The sequence below is a fragment of the Anomaloglossus baeobatrachus genome, chromosome 2, assembly GCF_048569485.1.
Source record: "Anomaloglossus baeobatrachus isolate aAnoBae1 chromosome 2, aAnoBae1.hap1, whole genome shotgun sequence".
Taxonomy (NCBI): domain Eukaryota; kingdom Metazoa; phylum Chordata; class Amphibia; order Anura; family Aromobatidae; genus Anomaloglossus; species Anomaloglossus baeobatrachus.
Genome location: NC_134354.1, coordinates 540,282,898 through 540,302,534, shown reverse-complemented (window position 1 = coordinate 540,302,534; position 19,637 = coordinate 540,282,898). Strand labels below are relative to the sequence as shown.

General features: G+C 46.1%; 1 protein-coding gene across 3 annotated transcripts in view; it reads left to right on the top strand.

The window, feature by feature from the left end:
• SLC9D1 (solute carrier family 9 member D1) overlaps positions 1-19,637 on the top strand; it is a 92,910-nt gene that overhangs the window by 33,269 nt on the left and 40,004 nt on the right. For all 3 annotated transcript variants that reach the window (XM_075336639.1, XM_075336638.1, XM_075336640.1), the window contains exons 5-7: positions 1,211-1,339; positions 7,396-7,488; positions 13,210-13,396. In XM_075336639.1, the coding sequence (XP_075192754.1) occupies positions 1,211-1,339; positions 7,396-7,488; positions 13,210-13,396 (409 nt within the window). The remainder of the gene's footprint in view (positions 1-1,210; positions 1,340-7,395; positions 7,489-13,209; positions 13,397-19,637) is intronic.

Here is a 19,637-nt window from a genome sequence, read left to right as displayed (position 1 = left end):
AGCCGCGTTGTCGTGCAAAGCCCCTTTTCTGGTTTTTCACCAGGACAAGGTGGTTCTACGTCCGGTTCCGGAATTTCTCCCTAAGGTGGTATCCACCTTTTCATCTCAATTAGGATATTTCCTTACCCTCTTTTTATCCTCATCCAGTTCACCAATGTGAAAAGGATTTGCACTTGTTAGATCTGGTGAGAGCACTCAGACTCTACATTTCTCGTACGGCGCCCCTGCGCCGCTCGGATGCACTCTTTGTCCTTGTCGCTGGCCAGCGCAAAGGATCACAGGCTTCCAAATCAACCCTGGCTCGGTGGACCAAGGAGCCAATTATCGAAGCTTACCGTTCGGCTGGGCTTCCGGTTCCCTCAGGGCTGAAGGCCCATTCTACCAGAGCCGTGGGAGCGTCCTGGGCTTTGAGGCACCAGGCTACGGCTCAACAGGTGTGTCAGGCGGCTACCTGGTCGAGCCTGCACACTTTCACGAAGCACTATCAGGTGCATACCTATGCTGCGGCGGATGCCAGCCTAGGTAGACGAGTCCTTCAGGCGGCGGTTGCCCACCTGTAGGAAAGGGCCGTTTTACGGCTCTCTTACGAGGTATTATTTTACCCACCCAGGGACTGCTTTTGGACGTCCCAATTGTCTGGGTCTCCCAATAGAGCGAAAAAGAAGGGAATTTTGTTTACTTACCGTAAATTCCTTTTCTTCTAGCTCTAATTGGGAGACCCAGCACCCGCCCCTGTTTTTTTGTGTACACATGTTGTTCATGTTGAATGGTTTCAGTTCTCCGAGTTTCCTTCAGATTGAAGTTACTTTAAACCAGTTTATAATTATTTTCCCTCCTTCTTGCTTTTGCACCAAAACTGAGGAGCCCGTGGGAGCACGGGGGGTGTATAGGCAGAAGGGGAGGGGCCTAACACTTTTAAGTGTAGTACTTTGTGCGGCCTCCGGAGGCATAGCCTATACACCCAATTGTCTGGGTCTCCCAATTAGAGCTAGAAGAAAAGGAATTTACGGTAAGTAAACAAAATCCCCTTCTTCTTTGCTCTTAAAGGTCACAGGTGCCATATTGACTGAAAAATCAATTACTAATGTTCTAGAAGTCCAGTGTGAGGCGATCACCCCAAGATTTAGAGAAATCACTTCTTTTCAAAGACTGAGGTGTGTAATGCATTTCCATAGTTGTTGATGCTAATGCATAGTCTTTTGTCCCTCAGGATATAGTGTCCATTGTAATGGTGTCTCTGCCCTGTGGATGGGCGTGCACGATGATCGGACTGCCAACAATGTTTGGCTATATCATTTGTGGCGTTCTCCTGGGACCATCCGGATTAAACAGTATAAAGGTAATTTAGTCTTTTGTGGAACATCTTCGGGGGAACCTTGATTGTAGTTTACTCATTGTTTTACAGTACTGTCCTCCCCACTGCCATGGCTGCTTTAGTAAATACCTGTGTCATCTATAAGGCTAAAAATGGAGAATTCCTCAAAAAAGTACAAATCAGAGCAGAATTTTTGAAGCACAACAGAAAAACAACCTGTGTTCTTATACTTGTGTTTATACCTTGTGTTTTATACTATTACTTTTTTATTCTTCCTGAAAATGTGTGAATAAATCGATGCCTGTGGTGTTTTATATAATTTGTCTACATGCTGGATACATGGAAGGTGAGGACGTTCTTCTGTGTGGAGCATGGGTGACCGTTCTGAAGGGACTCAGCACATCTAGGGTGTATATCTCAGGTATCACTGAAGAAAGCTTTGTATTGAACCGCTGTGTGGTTGTTGGTAACATGATACTGCCTCTCCCACATCGTCGAGGTCACTGTCCTAGATAATTCGTTACAGGCGCTGACTCACATGAATGTTCATTGCCTGAAAGAAACCATGTTATATAACCCATGGTGAAAAAAGTGAAATTACCACACTTAAGCTGCCCATGGGGAGCCTGACTGTGGCTGCTTGTATCTGGCACCGGCTGTATGATCTCAGCAGCTATGTTTAGCTTTGAAACACTGACATTTCACAGAAAAACATACTTTAAAAGCCATTGAGAACCAAGCCGCACAGAATAGTTGAATAGGCTGGTCCTCGCCAACGTCTCCCCACCCTCTTCCCTGTAGGAACAATTCTCTCCCTGCGTGCATGTACAGGGAGAGACCTGTCATTCACTGTCCGTGAGCGGGGAGAAGCCACCAAGGACCCGCCTGTCTGACTAGTCTACCGTGTGACTCAGTCCCCAGCAGCTTTAAAGTATGGTTTTTCTCTGAAACCCCACAGCACTTTAGAGTCCAACATACCTGGCACAGCTCGAAAGGCAGTGCCTGATCATTGGGCAACGTGTATCAGCTGTCAGGTTCCCTTTAAACTAATGTCAGCCAAACCCACCGATATCGATGGGTTCGACTGACACTCTCTAATGCATATGGGGCCCCTGACAGTTTATTGTGAGGGAAGGGAATAGTTCCGCATCTCTGATTTGGAACTGCTGATCCTTCTGTTCTCCTGGAGATGAGCCACCACCAGACATGTCTGGCACAAAGTCTCATAGAGTACACATGGGCGCTTGGTCAAAAGAGTGCTTGTGTATGGGACCACCAGCCAAGATGGCTGCTGGCAGTACCTTTTGTTTGGTCAACAGCTATCTAATGTATAGATGACTTTATAGGGTATGCTATTAATTAAAATATCCATTTAATTTGTTTGATCTCCATATGCTTGGGTCTACAGGAGACCCCTGTGTCTGATGTGTATAGATTCATAGGAGAGTGTTTTATTAGTTTCAGGTTGCATTCACATATCTGTATGAGAGGTAGTAATGGCAGATACTATAACGGCTTTTAAAAAAGGGCTGAAGGATTTCCTCAGTACACAAAACATTGTTGGTTATTAGTGACTTAAGGCCGCTTTACACGCTACGACATCGCTAGCAATTGCTAGCGATGTCGAGCGCGAAAGCACCCGCCCCCATCGTACTTGCGATATCGTGTGATCGCTGCCGTAGCGAACATTATTGCTACGGCAATGTCACACGCACATACCTGCTCTGCGACGTCGCTGTGACCGATTACCGCCTCCTTTCTAAGGCGGTGGTTCGTTCAGCGTCACAGCGACGTCACAGCAGCGTCACCGAACCGCCGCGCAATAGAAGCGGAGGGGTGGAGATGAGCGGGACGTAACATCCCGCCCACCTCCTTCCTTCCTCATTGCGGCCGGCCGTAGGTAAGGTGAGGTTCCTGCGGTGTCACACATAGCGATGTGTGCTGCCGCAGGAGCGACGAACTACTTCGTACACCGAGCGATTTTGAACGTTTTTGCGACGATTCAAAATCGCTTATAGGTGTCACACGCAAAGACCTCGCTAAAGCGACCGGATGTGCGTCACAAATTCCGTGACACCAACAAGATCGCTGGAGCGTGTAAAGCGGCCTTTAGGGACAAAATGTAGAATTGGTGGTGGAAGGTTGAAATAGATGGACCTAGGTGTTTTTTTCAACCTATGTAACTATGTATGGATTGTCTGTGTGCTATCACACTTATTTAACCCCTTCATTAAATCCACCGTAAATGTTGTGGCGGATGGTGTGTTCCCGCAAACTGGTATGATTGCGCCAGCTCATGTGTGGCACAGGCAAAATCCTCTTTGGATGTCAGTTTTGTATCATAGCTGACGCTGTAACGCCCATGATTGGTGCTAGCATCGTTCACAAGCCTTGAACACCTCTGATGCCACAGGATCAATCAGTTTGTAGAGGGAGGGGGCTCAGTCTCTGCTCCAATCAGCACAGCATGATTGCGATTGTGTTGTGCACTTCAAATGTGACATGGCATTCGCAATCTATTCCAGCCAAAATGGCGCTCCTGAGCCATGCTGTGCACTCAAACAGTAGTTTTTCACCACATATGGAGTATTGGCATACTCAGGAAAAATTTCACAAAATATTGTACAGTGAATTTTTTTCTGTTACTCTTGTTAAAATAAAAAAAAATTGGGGCTAAAAAAAAATGTTTAAGAAATGTTTTATTTATTTTTTTTAAATTTTTTTTTTCCAATTTCACATCGCAACATTATAAAATTTGTGAAGCATCCAGGGGGTTCAAGGTGTTCACAACACATCTAGATAAATTCTTTGAGGGGGTCTAGTTTTTAAAATAGGTCACTTTTGGAGGTTTTTCCCACTGCTTAGGTATATCAGGGGCTCTCCAAAGGCAACATGGCATCCGCGAACAATTCCATACGATTTTGAGTTTCAAAAGTGTAATGGCGATCCTTCCCTACCATGCGTTCAAACAGTTGATTTCCACCACATATATGGGGTATCTGTGTATTGAGGAGAAATTGCACAACAAATTGTATGGTCCAAGAAGTCTTGGAGTCTGTTGCGTGAGGAGCGAATGAGAGAGGAGGAGAGAAGGAGATCTTGGGAGGACCGGACATTACGTTTTGGAGTGTAGCGAGAGATTAGTTCAGAGATATACGGAGGAGACAGATTATGGATGGCTTTGTAGGTCAGTGTTAGTAGTTTGAATTGCATACGATGGAAGATTGGGGGCCAATGGAGGCATTTGCAGAGAGGAGAAGCGGGTGGTATTGAGGAGAGAGGTGGATCATTCGGGCAGCAGAGTTAAGGATGGACTGGAGAGGGGCGAGCGTGTAAGCGGGGAGAGACCACACAGGAGGATGTTGCAGTAGTCAAGACGGGAGATTATGAGAGCATGCACTAGCATTTTTGTAGATTGAGATTTGAGGAAAGCACGGATTCTGGAAATATTTTTGAGTTGAAGACAGCAGGAGGTGGTGAAGGATTGGATGTGGGGTATGAAGGACAAGGCACAGTCAAAGGTCACTCCGAGGCACCGAACTTTGGGTGCTGGGGAGAGCGTGATGTTATTTATTGTAATAGGTAGATCAGGTAGATATTGTAGGGGAGATGGAGGAAAGCTGAATAGTTCAGTTTTGGCCACATTGAGCTTTAGGATGCGAGAGGAAAAGAAGGAATATATAGCCGATAGACACTCTGGGATTCTGGACAGCAGAGAAGTGACATCTGGACCAGAGAGGTAGATCTGAGTGTCATCGGCATATAGGTGGTACTGGAAGCCATGGGACTTTGAGTTACTATGTAACTTTCCTGGCTAGACCCTGACTGTTTGACTACTCTATTGCCCCCTGGTTGTTCGCCTGTTAACTGGCTGCTGAAGTTACTCTGCTGTACTTCAGCTGCCTTTCTGTTACAGTGTTATTCTTTCTCCTTCACTACTCTTCTGCCACCTAGTGGGGATTACGCTGTACTATATCTTACTAGCCTTTGTACAGAGTGACAACATGTTTGGTATCGTCCTAATGACTCTCTGCTAAAATTACCGAGTCATTTTTACCACTCAGCGAATTATATAGAAAGAAAACCCATGCAACAATGTCGACATTGCATAAAACCAATCCGACCATTCAAACATGCAACTGGTGTTTGAAAAAGTTGTCGCTCTTTGAAAGCGAAGGCAAAGCTGGACATGTTCAGCTATTAAATATAGCCCCCTTACCCCACAGGCCTCGGTGCCGCTGTACCAGTGATATGTCCGCTCCTGATTCCCCAATTGTTTATTTTTTTGCATTTTTGTTGATCTCTATTCTATAGAATACAATGTGATGATCAATTCATCTATTTCAGAAATTCATCTAAAGCAATACACAAGTTTGGTAATTTATTTATGCATCCAAGAATAAACTGCGAATCATCAAAACGCAAACTAGGTGATTTTCCTCCTCTTCTGTGTCAGGAGCCTGAACTGTACTTATACCGGATGAGTATACAGTATTGTGTATGCCCTGCTCCTAAGGCCCTGTGCCCACGGGAGCTTGCTTCTGTGGATTTTGCCGCGGAAAACCTGCAGATTTATCTGGATTTTCCAGATAAATCCGCAGATTTCAGCATGTACAGACACTCCCAATGTTATCCTATGGGACATGGGGAGTGCTGTGTCCATGTTGCGGAATATACTGCAGATATCCTGTATCCGCACATAACTGCATGTCAATTATTCCTGCGGCATTACCTGCGGAAATCCCCTGCTTTGGCCCATACTTACCTGCCTTGATAGCAGACACCCGGTCATTTTCCCTCGGTGCTCAGGGGCAGGAAGGAGGAGGTGGGCGGGGCCTGCACGAGCTCTGGTCATGTGACAGCCGGAGCTAGTTCAGGCTTGCCCACCTTCTCCTTCACAGTGTAAACACGGCCGGAGACGGGAGAGAAGTGCTGCATGATGGAGGTATGAACGCCCCGATCACTCAGCACTTGTTCTGCATTGAGGATGCAGTGCCGAAGCCATGGTACTATATCCTCAATGCATAATGCCTGCACCATATCCGCAGGACATTCCACAAATAAACCGCAGCATGGAAACAGACAAAGTTGTGCTGCGGATTTCTGGGAGCTCCTGCAGAATGTCCTGCGGATATAACCACAGGACACTTTCCCCCGTGAGCTCATAGCCTAAAGGGTTTCTGTGCGAGAGAAGGACATGGCTACATAATGCAGTATTACTTCAAGTGAATAAATAGTGATGAGCGAATAGTGAAATGTTCGGATTATTCATACCGAATACCTAGTACTACTCCAGTATTCATCATGAATAATGAATCTAATGCAAGTCAATGGGGAACCCGAGCATTTTTCCTGAATGTTTTCCAGAAAAATGTTCTGATTCCCCATTTACTTGCATTAGATTCATTCGTGATGAATACTGGAATAGTACTAGGTATTCGGTATGAATAATCCAAGCCCAAATATTTTACTTTTCACCCAATATTGAAGAATATTTCCCAATAGATATCTCTGGCTGCCACCAACAGTGACATGTCTCCCATTGTAAGACAATGCATACTGAGCGCTTTTAATTTCTGTATATCTCTGTATGGAAAGATTCACAGACAGAGCAATTCTGTACAGTAAAAAAGGTAAGCTTACCAGCCCAGACTGGACCTTATGGACACTCATATACTGTGTGCATGGGGCCCATGGATACATTTGGGATATGCGATTTCTATGTGTACACTATATATTGTGTTGTGAAGCGGAGGTGGACTCCTTTATAATGGGTCACACAAGTCAGGAGCTTGCATTACTCAGCCGTCAGTCATAATGAATATTGCTTACAGTGAACCTGACAGGTGACACATGCTGGCCAAACCATGGATGAGCCGGACAGTTCCCCGGCCGGTGGCCTCTACCCGCCCTGCACTGTAAGGTCTCTATACGCGCATGTAGGCAGAGACCTGTCTGTCACTGTCAGCGGGCCGGCAAGAGCTGCAGAGGAACAGCCTGTACAACCAGTAGCTAAAAGCAGAAGAATAGTAATGTATGGTAAACTCACATTGTATTTTTTTTTCCTTTTTCTCATTAAGTCTATCGTCCAAGTGGAAACTCTTGGAGAGTTCGGTGTCTTTTTCACACTTTTTCTAGTTGGATTGGAATTTTCACCAGAAAAACTGAGAAAGGTTGGTAAACTTTACCTAAGATAAATGTAGAGCAAAAATGCCACTTGTTGCCAGACTAAAGTTGGGAAGATGCCTTAGATATGTGATGATCAGATGTTCGCATGGCTGACCAGCGCTTCTGGTCTCTTCTTCTTGTGCGCTCAGTTCAGGCACGTGTTTGGGGGTGCAGCGGAGGGCTCTGTACACCTCCGGACACATTAGGGCTGATCCTGCTGAAATTGGCAGATCTGACTTGCGCTCAGCTAAATAAAAGATGTTTTGACACCTACCTATACTATTGTTTTAAACCATTCAAACGTATGAGGGATAAGCCGCTTCTTTTGGGGATCTGATTTAGGGTATGTGCAAACATTAAATATTTGCACATATTTCTGCACCAAAAAGATGTCTTTTGGCAGAAGAAACGCTGCAAAAATATGCACATTTTTGTATGCGTTTCTGATCATCTTTTTCTGCGTTCATTAGAATGGGTGAAATGCTGCAAAAGCGCTGAAAAAATGACATTGAAGATATAAAGCTGCTTCAAATCTGCAAGGAAAAAATAAGCATCAAGTGCATGAGATGTCAGAAATCCTAATCACTTGGCCAGTATAGTAAAATACAACATGTGAATGAGTCCTACACATTGCTTTTGGATGGAGATTTTTGAGCTAAACATAGAAGTGAGAAGACCAAAGTCTTTATAGTTCACCTTGCTCTTACTCCTGGCTTGGCCTCAATAATACGTCAATAACTCAGTATTTCAGTTGAGGGCGTAAGACCCTGAAATGGTGGTAAACTAGTCACTTCTCGAAAGTTGTTAGATTCTCTTATCTCTGCGGTCGGGTTTGATTATTGTGCTAAATTGAACACTGAGAATTGTTTAAAAGAACTGAAGTCCTCAGTGGTTGATACCTTTTAATGGCTAACTGAAAAGATGGTAATAATAGCAAGCTTTCGAGACTACTCAGGTCTCTTCATCAGGCATGTTATAAGACCTATACCTTGCCTGATGAAGAGACCTGAGCAGTCTCGAAAGCTTGCTATTATTACCATCTTTTCAGTTAGCCATTAAAAGGTATCAACCACTGAGGACTTCAGTTCTTTTAAACAATTTTTTATCTCTACTGGCTAACACGGTACAAAGATATATTTTACCTGTAACGCTGAGAATACAATCAGTTTAGGACAGATTTATCTTTTTGACTTAAATCCATTGGAAAATATGGTGTTCAGGCCAGATAAATCTGACCTTCCCATGATCGGCATGTGGTCAGTAGACCCTTTGAGTAAAAGCTTCAGTGGAGGGCATGTACGGGCACCCCTCACAGGTATGTTCGTCTTTGCTACCTGATAAAGGACCTGTGAGCCTCAAAACGTTTTGTACCTCCAGAAACCTTCCCAATGAAGGTTCTCCATTGATCTTCCTTATTGTCAGCTGGTATCTGCACCTAAATTGGCATCCTTTGTTTGGGGGCATCCATATACCGTATTTTTCGGACTATAAGACGCACCGGACCATAAGTCGCACCCTGGTTTTAGAGGAGTAAAATACGAAAATAAAATTTTAACCAAAAAATGTAGTCATGACACACTGTTATGGGGCGAGGATCTGCTGCTGACACTGTTATGGGGGTAATGTCCCCAAATTCTCTAGTAAGGTACCTCATCCTGGTAATGATCCTCCTGCCTTGTATATATGATCCCCATCCTTGTATATATGTCCCTCATCCTGGCATAGCCCCCATCCTGTTATATACCCCTATCCTGCTATATACCCCCATCCTGCTCATAATATACTTCCATCCTGCTATATACCCCCATCCTGCTATATACCCCCATCCTGCTATATACCCCCATCCTGCTATATACCCCCATCCTGCTATATACCCCCATCCTGCTATATATAGCCCCATCCTGCTTATAATATACCCCCATCCTGCTTATAATATACCCCCATCCTGCTATATACCCCCATCCTGCTATATTGCCTGTATCCTATGGCACAGAAAAAAAATAAACGTTTATACTCACCTTTCCTCACTCCCTGCAGCATCGATCATCTTCCTCTCTGTGTCAGCAGCAGCGTCGCTGACCTGTGTGGAGCCGTTCCCTGCAGCATCGCAATGTCTTCCGGCCGCTGATGTGTGTGGAGACTAGTGGTGCGCACAGGGATGACATCATCCCTGTGCTTACCGCTCTCTACACAGATCAGCGGCCGGCAGACAGTAGGACATCGCGATGCTGCAGGGATTGGTGAGTGTACCGTACTTATTCACTGCCCCCTGCGCTGATGATTATGCGCAGGGAGCAGTTAATACAGCCGCACATGATCACTCCAGGCTGTAGTTGCCAGGGGTGATCACGCGGGCCGGCTTTTAATTATGTGCACCCCCCGCCCATTATCCCGCCCACCTGTCAGTGCCGGCTTCAGCGCTGAGAGATGATGGATGGGATGATGGGCATGCATATATAATGAGCGGGCCCACGTGGTCACGGCAGGCGCTGCTACAGCCTGCTCATGCCGCCAATGACCTGCTCCACCGCAGTACCCTCATTCCCCGCAGCCATGCCCTACATTCAGACTATAAGACGCACCCCCCACTTTCCCCCAACATTTGGGGGGAAAAAAGTGCGTTTTATAATCCGAAAAATATGGTATACCTCTCCACTGCCTGTAAGCTTTACTGGATTTCCAACACGGTCTTGTACACAGAGGTAGAATGTTCTTTACAGAATTGTTTATGGTTTTAACTAATGTTCAGCAGAGGATTTGCCTGGCCCGGCAGGCAGCAGGTACGTGGCGCTGTGGAGCACGCACAGTGCTGCGGGGATAGGCCTAAAGCGGAGTTTCTGGTTTTTACACTTTCCTCTTTAGTAACAGGAGTGTCCTGATAATTCATGTATAGCTGCAGCAAAGTCCACATTTAGTGCCCCTGGCCTGCAAACTACATATTGCTATTTATGGCTGAGAACACTTGCGTCACATTTGCTTATGTCACATTTATTTACTTGTTTTCTTTTTCAACACATACAGCTAAGGCTGCTTTCACACTACGTTTTTTTAACATGCGTCATGAACGTTTTTTTGCTGTAAAAGCGGATCCTGCTTTTACAGCAAAAAACGCATGCTAACGCATGTGTTATTTTGCAGGATCCTGTCACTGGATGTTTAGGGGCGGGCATTGGAGTCATGTGATCGGGAGTGAGGGGAACTAAACATGCCAGACTGGGAGCCGGCTTCTTACAACTGCGGAGGTTCGTAACCAAGGTAAACATCGGGTAACTTGCTTTGATACCCGATATTTATCTTGGTTACGAGCGTCTGTACACGTAACCAATGTAAACATCGGGTAACTAAGAGAAGTGGTTACCCGATATTTACTTTGGTTACGAGTGTCCGCAGCTCTCAGGTGGGAGAGAGAGAGAGGAGAGGGAGGGGGAGAGACAGAGAGAGAGGGAGGTGAGAGAGGGGGAGGAATGAGAGGGTGGAGGGAGAGGGTGAGAGAGGGAGGTGGAGAGAGGGACTGATCACCCGAGACTGGTTTCTGGGCATGCTGAGTAGAGCAAGCAGGATCCTGTCTATCAGCATGCCAGCGTTCACATGCGTTTGCGTGCTGTTTAGTCAGGATCCAGCAATTTGCAGTATTTGGACGCAGCTCAAAAACGCTACAAGTAGCGTTTTTGAAAAATGTTAAAAAACTGCAAGTCGCTGGATCCTCACTATAACGCACGCAAACGCAGGTGAACGCATGTTAACGCGAGTCCATTGCAAATGCATTGAAATGAAAACGCATTTGCACTGGATCCGCTTTTGCGTTAAAAAAATGTTCATGACGGATGTTAAAAAAACATAGTGTGAAAGCAGCCTAAGGCTACTTTCACACTTGCGTTGAACGGTATCCGTTGCATTGCGTTGTGTAACGGATGCAACGGATGTGTTGCATATAGTGACACAACGGATGCAACGGATGCTGCAAAACAACGCAATTCGTTTTGATTTTTTTTTTTTTTTTTCCCGGTTTTACCAGCGGCAGACTATAGTGAACGATCAGCTGATCGTTCCCTGCAGCCGGCCGCTGGGTGATCAGCTGATTGCTCCCAGTAGCCGGCCGCCGGGTGATCAGCTGATCGCTCCCTGCAGCCGGCCGCCGGGTGATCAGCTGATCGCTCCCTGCAGCCGGCCGCCGGGTGATCAGCTGATCGCTCCCTGCAGCCGGCCGCTGGGTGATCAGCTGATCGCTCCCTGCAGCCGGCCGCCGGGTGATCAGCTGATCGCTCCCTGCAGCCGGCCGCCGGGTGATCAGCTGATCGCTCCCTGCAGCCGGCCGCTGGGTGATCAGCTGATTGCTCCCAGTAGCCGGCCGCCGGGTGATCAGCTGATCGCTCCCGCCCGCCGGGTGATCAGCTGATCGCTCCCGGCTGCCGGGTGATCAGCTGATCGCTCCCTGCAGCCGGCTGCCGGGTGATCAGCTGATCGCTCCCGGCCGCCGGGTGATCAGCTGATCGCTCCCGGCCGCCGGGTGATCAGCTGATCGCTCCCTGCAGCCGGCCGCCGGGTGATCAGCTGATCGCTCCCTGCAGCCGGCCGCCGGGTGATCAGCTGATCGCTCCCTGCAGCCGGCCGCCGGGTGATCAGCTGATCGCTCCCTGCAGCCGGCCGCCGGGTGATCAGCTGATCGCTGTCACTTGCCGGCGCCCGGGCATGCCGGCGGGCGGGCGCTCAGCTGAGCGCTGTGACTTGCCGGCGGCCGGGCATGCTGGTGGCCGGTCATTCAGCTGAGCGCTGTCGCTTGCCGACGGCCGGGCGCTCAGCTGAACGTTCGGCCACCGCGAGCCAAAATAAAGTTTGATTTAAAAAAAAAAAAAAAAAAAAAAAAAAAAAGAGCATGCGCAGTGAAATCCAGAGGATTCCGCTGCTCAAAATAACGTTACATGCTGCGTTCCTCCCGCTGGGCGGAAGCAACGGAGCGTCGCCCAGCGGAAGCAACGCAGCTCCTTTTGGTACAATCCGTCAACCATACAAGTCTATGGGAAACAGCGGAATCCGTTAACGGATTCCGCTGTTTCCCAAAAGGGCGGATTGTAACGGAAGGAAAATAACGCAAGTGTGAAAGTACCCTAAGATTTACAGAAAATCCTTGTCATATTGCTTTCTATCTGTCACCTGAAGGTTAGTAATTAGAATAGGACAAGTAAAAAGTAATAGAACTGCAGGATCAATCCACACAGGGTTACTTGTAGCCTGTTGCCATGGAGACAAAAAACCCCCAAGTATGCTGGAAAAAATAATCCTTTAAAGGGGTATTCCCATCTGCAAGATCCTATCCCAATATGTAGTAGGTGTAATAATAATATTAGCAAATACCTCCAATTAGAAATGTAATATAGTTCTTCTGATTCACTGTCTCTTACCTTATGTGCAGGGCATTGCAGGACCTTTGGTATCCATGGTTATGACCACGCATATAGTGACAGTTAGTTGAGTGGTCGTAAGCATGGATACCGAAGGTCCTGCAATACCCTGCACATAAGGTAAGAGACAGTGAATCAGAAGAACTATACTACATTACTAGTTGGAGGTATTTGCTAATATTAATATTACACCGACTACATATTAGATAGGATCTTGCAGATGGGAATACTCCTTTTAAGTATTGTTTTGAGCTTCACTGTTGACTTTTGATCATCGGGAGTTTTACTAGTCTGTGAACTAAAACCTGATTTATTTTTACCCCATAGGTATGGAAAATTGCGGTGCAAGGCCCCTGCTTGATGACTGTTTTAATGATCGCATGTGGTTTACTGTGGGGGCACCTCCTACAAATCAGACCTACGCAGAGTGTCTTCATATCAACGTGTTTGTCTTTGTCTAGCACTCCCCTAGTATCCAGGTTCCTTGCAGGCAGCTCTCGAGGAGATAAAGATGGTAACTAAACGATCTTTACATTGACTGTGTAAGCTACACACGTGAATATGATCATTTTTAGAGTTCATTTTTTGTTGCACGTCAGGACTCGTCTTTCTAGATTCCCATTGTGACCTATCGTTAGTTAATTATATGCTACATTTTTAGCCTGAACTGGACACTGGAGGTTGTTAGGAATTAACTCAACCAAATTTAGTACTTTACTGATAATGAAAGACCCGCTCACTGGCTTTATGGGAAATCTGTCACCAGGTTATTACCACCTAATATGAGAGCAGCACAATCTAGACACAAAGACTGTGATTCCAGCGATGCATCACTTGCTAAAGGGAACCAAACCTCAGGTTTTTCGTGTATAAGGTGCAGCCAGTGCAGTACCGGCACTATCAGGCACAGTGTGTACATACCATCAGGGGGCAGCTCGGGTGTTTAGGCTGTGAAATTCAACTTTTATAAAGTTTGAAAATTCATGCACTTTTTGATTGACGTGTGCACCTCTGCTGCTAATGTCCGGGCGGGTTATGCACGTGTATCCCCGTGGGCTACGCCTTAGGCTATGTGCCCACGGGAGCTTGTTTCTGCGGATTTTGCCACGGAAAACCTGCGGATTTTTCTGGATTTTCCAGATAAATCAGCAGGTTTTAGCATGTACAGTCACTCCCCATGTTATCCTATGGGACATGGGGAGTGCTGTGTCCACGCTGCGGAAAGTGCGGCTGCCGAACATGCTGCAGATGTCCACATCCGCATGTTTAATTGGATGTCAATTATTCATGCGGAATTACCTGCGGATGTCCCGGCCCTCCGCTATGGAGATAGAGGCCGGGACGTCCGCTGGTAATTCGCATGAATGTCCGCATGTTTCCCGCAGCTATTCCGCTGGAATCTCGCAGCTAAAAATAGCTGCGGATGCCGGCGAGCAGCTGTGGGAAACATGCGCTCGTACCTGCGGATACATCCGCAGGTATGAGCACCCGTGGGCACATAGCCTAAGGATATTTTTTCTTGTTTACTTTCTGCTCCACGTTTTTTTTTTTTTACACTTGTACTGTTCAGTCAGTAATGACCAATAGCCTTTTATACTACTCTCCAGCCATTTTTTGAGTACAATAAAGTAGTTATAATCTCATTTTTACTCCTTTTTGAAATTTCATGAATTTTGATATTAAAGCCTTTCAAATTGAAAGAAGAGTTACAGACAAACTTGCCCCTATTAGAGATTTGTGGAATAAGTAGGAAGCGATTCTACCAACATTTTATAATACTGGTGAAAATGTGACTGTAGATGAACAACTGGTGTCATTCAGAGGTAGGTGCCCTTTCAGACAGTATATCGCAAGTAAGCCTGCAAAGTATGGCATCAAAATACGGACTCTGTTCCACAGCAAAAGTTCATAGGCTGTAAACGCTCAGGCACACATAAGAAAAAACACTGGAGAAGGAACTGAAAAAATCAAGGTATGCGAGTAGTTTTGGATTTGACACATGGACTCAAAAGGACAAAAGGTTATTTTTTTCACATCATACCAACTGAGGCAGATGTTGCTGAAATGAAAAATGACCATGCTGGGTACTATTTAAAAAAAAAAATAAATAAAAAAATAAGCCAGAACTGTCACAAGGTATCCTCAGTAAGAGAGACGTATACAGTTCTGTTTTATTTTACCGAGGATACAACAGTATTACGTTCCCAAAAAAAACCCAGAAACAGGGATGACCACAATGCACCATGATAGTGCAATTAGTAATCGAGACGACAGAAAGCCGGACATGATTTTACATTAGAATGCTACAAAAGGGGCTGTTGATACTCTAGATCAACTCATAGGCACTTAAACCTGTAAACGCAAAAGAAATCGGTGGCCAATGGTTGTTTTTTACAACATTCTTGATGTCTCGGCATACAATGCATTTGTGTTATGGTGTGAAATAGACCCAAACTGGAACAAAAATAAACTATATAAAAGAAGAATTTTTACAGAGGAGTTGGGAAAATCAGTGGTTAGCCCATATACAGTGCTGGCCAAAAGTATTGGCACCCCTGCAATTCTGTCAGATAATACTCAGTTTCTTCTTGAAAATGATTGCAATCACAAATTCTTTGGTATTATTAACTTCATTTAATTTGTCTTCAATGAAAAAAAAATAAAAAAAACTTGTCATAAAGCCAAATTGGATATAATTCCACACCAAACATAAAAAAGGGGGTGGACAAAAGTATTGGCACTGTTTGAAAAATCATGTGATGCTTCTCTAATTTGTGTAATTAACAGCACCTGTAACTTACCTGTGGCACCTAACAGGTGTTGGCAATAACTAAATCACACTTGCAGCCAGTTGACGTGGATTAAAGTTGACTCAACCTCTTTCCTGTGTCCTTGTGTGTACCACATTGAGCATGGAGAAAAGAAAGAAGACCAAAGAGCTGTCTGAGGACTTGAGAATCCAAATTGTGAGGAAGCATGAGCAATCTCAAGGCTACAAGTCCATCTCCAAAGACCTGAAAGTTCCTGTGTCTACAGTGTGCAGAGTCATCAAGAAGTTTAAAGCCCATGGCACTGTGGCTAACCTCCCTAGATGTGGAAGGAAAAGAAAAATTGACGAGAGATTTCAACGCAAGATTGTGCGGATGGTGGATAAAGAACCTCGACTAACATCCAAACAAGTTCAAGCTGCCCTGCAGTCCGAGGGTACAACAGTGTCAACCCGTACTATCCGTCGGCGTCTGAATGAAAAGGGACTGTATGGTAGGATACCCAGGAAGACCCCACTTCTTACCCCGAGACATAAAAAATACAGGCTGGAGTTTGCCAAAACGTACCTGAGAAAGCCTAAAACATTTTGAAAGAATGTTCTCTGGTCAGATGAGACAAAAGTAGAGCTTTTTGGGAAAAGCCATCAACATAGAGTTTACAGGAAAAAAAAAAAGAGGCATTCAAAGAAAAGAACACGGTCCCTACAGTCAAACATGGCGAAGGTTCCCTGATGTTTTGGGGTTGCTTTGCTGCCTCTGGCACTAGGTATTAGGCTAAGGGGCACTTTGCACACTACGACATCGCAAGCCGATGCTTGCGATGCTGAGCGTGATAGTACCCGCCCCCGTCGCAACAGCGATATCTTGTGTTAGCTGCCGTAGCGAATATTATCGCTACGGCTGCTTCACATGCACTCACCTGTCGTGCAACGTCGCTCTGGCCGGCGAACCGCCTCCTTATTAAGGGGGCGGGTCGTGCTGCGTCACTGCGATGTCACACGGCAGGCGGCCAATAGGAACGGGGCGGAGGAGTTGCGGAGATGAGCGGGATGTAAACATCCTGCCCACCTCCTTCCTTCCGCATTGCAGCCGGGATGCAGGTAAGGTGGTGTTCCTCACTCCTGCGACTTCACACACAGCGATGTGTGCTCCTGCAGGAGTGAGGAACAACATCGTACCTGTCGCAGTCGCGTAATTATGGAATTCGCCGACGCTACACCGATGATACGATTACGACGATTTTGCGCTCGTTAATCGTATCATCTAGGATTTACACACTACGATGTCGAGAGCGACGCAGGAAGTGCGTCACTTTCGACATGACCCCACCGACATCGCACCTGCGATGTCGTAGTGTGCAGAGTACCCCTAAGGGTGCCAATACTTCTGTCTGGCCCATTTTTGGAGTTTTGTGTGAAATGATCAATGATTTGATTTTTGTTTCATTCTCTCTTGTGTTTTTGCATTGCAAGCAAAATAAATGTTAATAATACCTAAGAATTTGTGATTGCAATCATTTTCAAGAAGAAACTGAGTATTATCTGACAGAATTGCAGGGGTGCCAATAATTTTGGCCAGCACTGTATCGAAAAGTAACACTCAGAGATGATGGAGCGGCAGCCATTGTCCACAGCATCCAACGACATGCTAAAGAAAGTGAACCAACGGCACTGCTACGATACCCACGGTCTCCACCAGCACTGCTACGACACCCACGGCCTCCACCAGCACTGCTACGACACCCACGGCCTCCACCAGCACTGCTACGACACCCACGGCCTCCACCAGCACTGCTACGACACCCACGGCCTCCACCAGCACTGCTACGACACCCACGGCCTCCACCAGCACTGCTACGACACCCACGGCCTCCACCAGCACTGCTACGACACCCACGGCCTCCACCAGCACTGCTACGACACCCACGGCCTCCACCAGCACTGCTACGACACCCACGGCCTCCACCAGCACTGCTACGACACCCACGGCCTCCACCAGCACTGCTACGACACCCACGGCCTCCACCAGCACTGCTACGACACCCATGGCCTCCACCAGCACTGCTACGACACTCACGGCTTCCACCAGCACTGCTACGACACTCACGGCCTCCACCAGCACTGCTACGACACTCACGGCCTCTACCAGAACTGCTACGATACCCACGGCCTCCACCAGCACTACTACGACACCCACGGCCTCCACCAGCACTGCTACGACACCCACGGCCTCCACCAGCACTGCTACGACACCCACGGCCTCCACCAGCACTGCTACGACACCCACGGCCTCCACCAGCACTGCTACGACACCCACGGCCTCCACCAGCACTGCTACGACACCCACGGCCTCCACCAGCACTGCTACGACACTCACGGCTTCCACCAGCACTGCTACGACACTCACGGCCTCCACCAGCACTGCTACGACACTCACGGCCTCTACCAGAACTGCTACGATACCCACTGCCTCCACCAGCACTGCTACCATACCCACTGCCTCCACCAGCACTGCTACCATACCCACGGCTTCAAACAGCACTACTACGATACCCACGGCTTCAATCAGCATTACTACGATACCCACGGCCTCCACCAACACTGCTACGATACCCACGGCCTCCACCAGCACTGCTACGATACACACGGCCTCCACCAGCACTACTATGATACCCACGGCCTCCACCAGCAACGCTACAATACCCACGGCTTCCACCAGCATGGCTACGATACCCACGGTCTCCACCAGCATGGCTACAATACTCACGGCCTCCACCAGCACTGCTACGATACCCACGGTCTCCACCAGCATGGTTATGGTACCCACGGCCTCCACGAGCAACGCAACCAGTCTAAAACGGAAAAGATGCACCTTCTGTCCAACATCAAGCAATCAGAAAACAAATGTGATATGTTGAACTTGTGCAAAGTACTTATGCAAAAGACATTGTAAATTATACTTGTGACGAATGCAAACAATAAATTTAGAACCGTGAACCTTACCTTAAAATTTACCATTTTTTATAGACTAAACTGAACTTTTTGTTTATTTTTTTTAAATATATTTACATAGTTTAGTGTTATTAGTTATGGTTTACAGTTATATAAAGAATATTTTTTTATGTGCAATATGCATGAAAATTGCAATAAGGTCATGTAACATTTTTTGACACACAAAAAAATAAAAATTTAATTTTTGATTTCATTTGTTTATGGACAACCAAGTATAATAATGCACCAGGTATTCAAGTAAAACACTTAAATTAGCTAAAAATCAAGACTTTAATAGGTCTGGTCAAAAATAACTGAATCATTATAAGTGTATAGTAGACCCGAACAGAACAGCAGAGTTAATTTTAGCATATATGGGGAAAAAATCCAAATGCTGTGAAATTACAAAAAAAAAAAAGAAATTCCACTTTTTTTGGTAAAATTTACCTGGCAGTATGATTCTGCAGGTTAGTATGAGTACGTAGATACCAAACATGTATAGTTTTTCAGTTATTTAATTGCTAAAAAAAACAAATTAAAACGTTTTGTAAAAAAAATAACAAATAGTAATTTCACTTTTGGTGCCATTTTTATAGACCCGTAACATTTTTCGGGATCTGGGGCTGTGTGAGGGCTTATCTTATTGCCTTAAGCTGTTGTTTTATTGATACTATTTTGGGGTAGATATGATGTTTTGATCACCTTATTGTAAAAAATGTAATTCTTGCCTTTTGAACTTACAACCCCTTTTGATTCCACATGTTTCCTTCAGGTAAAATAAGAAAGACTACTCTCCTCTTGTACCAGTGCCTTCCAGCAGTGTAGGAATCACGGTGCTGTGGCTCACGTGTGGTTGTGACGTCATGCGAACCCCACGTCCCATCAGCACCAGCATCCATCTCGCGGGACAGATCTGATGACGCTTCGTTTCAGAGAGGGGGCAGAGACTGTATTAGTAACCGTAGCCTCTGCGTCCTCTGATGACACTTTGAGTATC